Raw genomic sequence first — 4073 nt, 5'->3', positions numbered from 1 at the left:
GTTTTCTAGGAATCATGGAAGCTGTTTAGATATGTGTTTGTTTTTAAATCTGTATATCAGCCAAATCATCTAATATTGTCACTGAATATCATCTAAAGCAGGTTAATTTTAGTTGTATAATCACTAGGAGTGGCTTTTCAACTTACAGACTTTACACCAGACATTTTGAACCCGCAATATTCGAAAAACACCATTCCCCAGTTTTTGAAATATCATATCTCCTTAAAGAAGTGTTAATTATGTTTATATATATGCAGGAAGCATGCGGATCTGCATTTCTTGAAGAAAATCCGCTTAGAAAAATGCATAATTCTATGCAAGTACAAGGTATGATTTAATTAAATATTTAACAATTTAGCCATTAGCAATTTCATGAACAGATAAACTTGAAAGCAACTGAATAATTACACAAAGCTTATGTAAAAAGTTTATAAACTATGGAGATTTCATTATTTATCTGGATTGACTAGGCTAAAGAAGAGAAAATGAATATTACACATTTACCATGTTTTTGAGTTTCTAGTCAAGATACAAAAAATGACCTTCATAACATGTAAGTTCACCTTTGAAAACCCTAATTTGTGGCTGTCTATCATTACATTTAACACTTCTGATATTCAAGAAGTACCTTTTAAACTTAAGTTTATTAAAACCTACAAAACTTATAGTACAGATTTACTTATTGTAATTTCAGCGAGACAAAAAAGTCCAAACTATGTGAAAATGTTTCTAATTGTCAAAATTTTAACATTGATACAAGTTTTTCACAAAAAAATGTTTATTTCTATAAAAATTGTGAAGAAAAAAACGATATTTTTAAAAAATGACGGGGGGGGGGAGGAACAGAATTTATCAGAGAAATGTAAGTAAAAGGGGTGGAAACTTTATAACAAAACTTGAACTTGTAAATAAATATGTAATAGCAGGATACAATATTTATGCATTTTAACAGTTTTAATTTATTCCTTATTCTATTTGTTCAAAACTGAGCTATCTGAAAAGCTGTAAAATTCAGCCAAAAATTGCAAAAATGTAAATGGCTTTAATTAATGACATGAAACACTTCATCTCTACATTAGCTAGTTCAGAGTTCATATGTTGCTGAGGTTGCTGTCATTGCATTGTATAGAAAGGTATTGTTGAAAGGTACATATTGACCAGTTATAAGTTTGATGACTTCCTGAGCACCAGTTCCTCCAATGAATGCTGCCACGGAATGAAGTTCTGCTGCTCCATAACGACACCTGAGAAAAAAATGCTTAAGTTCTTAATTTTTTTTTATTATTTTATCAAAGTACACTTTACCAGAAAGAAAGTCTCGTTTTTAGAATCAGACTCTAATTTTGCTTGGACCTGTTTGGCCATTATGACAGATTTGTTCAGCTGTTTGTACAAGCATTCAGCCACAAAGAAATTATTTTCCAAAATTTAATAAAGCTGACAAAAATCAAAACTTCACATATTCACCAGATGTACTGATATCTAAAAACATTCATTAAACAAATGGGCCATTCTTTTTCATAAGATATATTTGGCTTTGATAATTTAAAAACAAAAACAGATATTGCTGTACTGCTTTGATACTTTATAAGACAGTTAAGTAGTCAACATTATAACTCTTAGCAAATACATATATATTTAAGGTAAACAACTAAAATGAAACAAAATATTCAATTTTTTTTTTCGTTGATCTTGTTGTATGCCCCCTCCCCCTTTATAATACTTTTTTAAAATCTCTTTAAAAAATGTTATGGTTAAAAGAAAATTTTCAATGAATGGTCCAACATTTCATTATAAAAATAATCATTGAAATGTTTTATAAATGTACCTAAAAAAGTTTAAATATTCAAGAATTGTTTCTGGTTACCTCACTCAAAGTTATAAATTTTAATATTTGTGCTATGTCTTAAAGGTAATTTTCCTAGCTGTAATAACTGACTTGTTACTAAGCTACCTGTATCTTGTAATTTACCATAAACCATCACTTTAAATAATGAATTTGTTTTTATATCTCAGATACTTAATATATTATTCAAAAAAGCTATCTGTAACATAAAAAGAAGGGAAGTTAAACAATCATAGCTACTTCAAGACTGCTATCTTAGCTCAAGGAAGGCCCTTATTTAACTCAGTTTCTTAAAAGTGAAGCCACTTTATTGTTCTCACAGGCAACCTATGGCAAAGAAAATATACATGGGAAATTATGTTTGTTTTAATTTTCACTCGTCTTATTGGGTTAAATGTATCATTACATCTTAACATTTGTCATGGATTAGTGACTGCTATCTCCAGGCCAGTTTTACAAAAATTTTAAGACATATTTTATTTAATAACATCTTGTACTGGAAAATATGTATGAACCTGTAAAACTACTGTTCTGTTGGGCACCTTCAGTTTTGATTTCACAAATGTGCTCCATTTGAAACAAACACTTTATATGATTGGATAACCTAATCACTGTGATTGGATAACCTAATCACTGTACATTCAACTTACATTTCATGAACATAGTCATCTTTAGCTAATGGTGCACAGCCCCATTCTTGAAGTATTCTGCATAAACACGTCTGGAAAAAACAAAGGCAAAAATATGCTTAACAAAAATATTTCTACTTAATGTATTGTATTTGAAAGGATTTCTTTTTTCTGTTTACAGATTTTCTTCCACAATAATCCAATACTAGGAAAACATGTTTACTTTTTATCATAAGTAACAACATGCAGGTTTACCTCTAGAAATAATTCAAACATCGATCTATGTCTAATGATGTTCAAAAGAAATAACTGAAACAAATACAAGAATTCAGAATATATAACTATTCTTGTGAGGGTTATATAAAAGCACAATGAATATACTGTGACGCTTTTGTTTTTTTTTAAGTTTTAAGAAGTGAATATAAAAGTTATCTCAAGAAATTGATAAATGAGACTGTTTGCAATGCCTCTATTTAATAATTTGACACTTTTATTACCACAGTCTCATTTAGTCAACTATTATAACATTGCCATAGGGTTACAAGTCAAGTTTCACAACCATACTGTTGTTGATGGTTAATTTAAAAATATTAAAACTACTAAGATAAGAAAAACAAATTAATTGCAAAAGTAATACAATAATTTATCGTGGTATGACAGCTATAAAGTTCAGAAAATGATATACCAATCAGAATAAAGTTATTCATATACTAACCTTCAACTTGATAATATCTGGTTCAACCTGATCATCAAAATAACCAGGAAACCGGTTAAATTCTGTGTAGAATCTGTCTACAGCTCGTAGCATCACATAGAAAACCATTTCACTATCAGGGTTATTCAAGTGCGTTACTGTCAAAGCAAACAAAAACCAGAGCATTCTTAGTGAAAACGACCAGCATTTAGTAAAGCTTTTATTACTGTTAAGAGTTATGATTTTACCCTACATTGCTGATTTAGTTTTAAGCGATTAACCTTGAACCAGTAACATAAGGTAATTTCTTGCAGATCAGGCAACGTCCCCACCATTACTAGTCGTGGGAACGATGGAGAGCTTGAGGGAGGAAATTTAACCTTACTGGTGCGTAAAAAAGAAGCGTTGCTATACCATTATACGCGTACCGTAAATTTAATTTTAACACGTAGATTGTTGATATCTAAATGAGCTACATTAATTTTCTTCTGTTGTTTTTATACAGGAAACATGAAAACATTTCACGGGCCGACTTGCGGGACTGCTGTGTTCCTCTACCTACTATTATTTCTAACTTCTGCTCTGGAGGAAGGTGAAATTATTGTGAAGACAACCCGATTTTTAAAACTTATAACTGTAGCATTGATGAGGAAACAATTGGATAGCACAAAGGATTAGCATCTGATTTTAAAGTAGGGTAAGTCTAAAAACTTTCGCTTGCTTATTTTCTGGGTAATACATCAACTGTCGCTTTTAATTTGAAAGAAAAATTTACAGAAATATTAAAAGTAAATAATTTGTTAAAGCATACAATTCAGCATTATGCCTAATGACATAGGAATATAAAGAACAACTTAATTAATAGCGATTCGTATTAGAGAAGTGTAAACTCACGATCGTAAAG

General features: G+C 30.1%; 1 protein-coding gene across 1 annotated transcript in view; it reads right to left on the bottom strand.

Annotated features, from left to right (window-relative positions):
• Positions 1–1022: 1022 nt before the first annotated feature.
• LOC106457054 (NEDD8-activating enzyme E1 regulatory subunit-like) overlaps positions 1023–4073 on the bottom strand; it is a 36364-nt gene continuing 33313 nt past the window's right edge. Inside the window, 3 exon segments of the mRNA XM_022382877.1 lie at positions 1023–1244; positions 2497–2567; positions 3191–3418. Of these exon segments, the coding sequence (XP_022238585.1) occupies positions 1085–1244; positions 2497–2567; positions 3191–3418 (459 nt within the window). The 3' untranslated portion in view covers positions 1023–1084.

Source organism: Limulus polyphemus, unplaced genomic scaffold (genome assembly GCF_000517525.1).
Source record: "Limulus polyphemus unplaced genomic scaffold, Limulus_polyphemus-2.1.2 Scaffold287, whole genome shotgun sequence".
Lineage (NCBI taxonomy): Eukaryota > Metazoa > Arthropoda > Merostomata > Xiphosura > Limulidae > Limulus > Limulus polyphemus.
The sequence above is the reverse complement of the archived record's forward strand: the minus strand, read 5'-3'. Positions and strand labels throughout refer to the sequence as shown.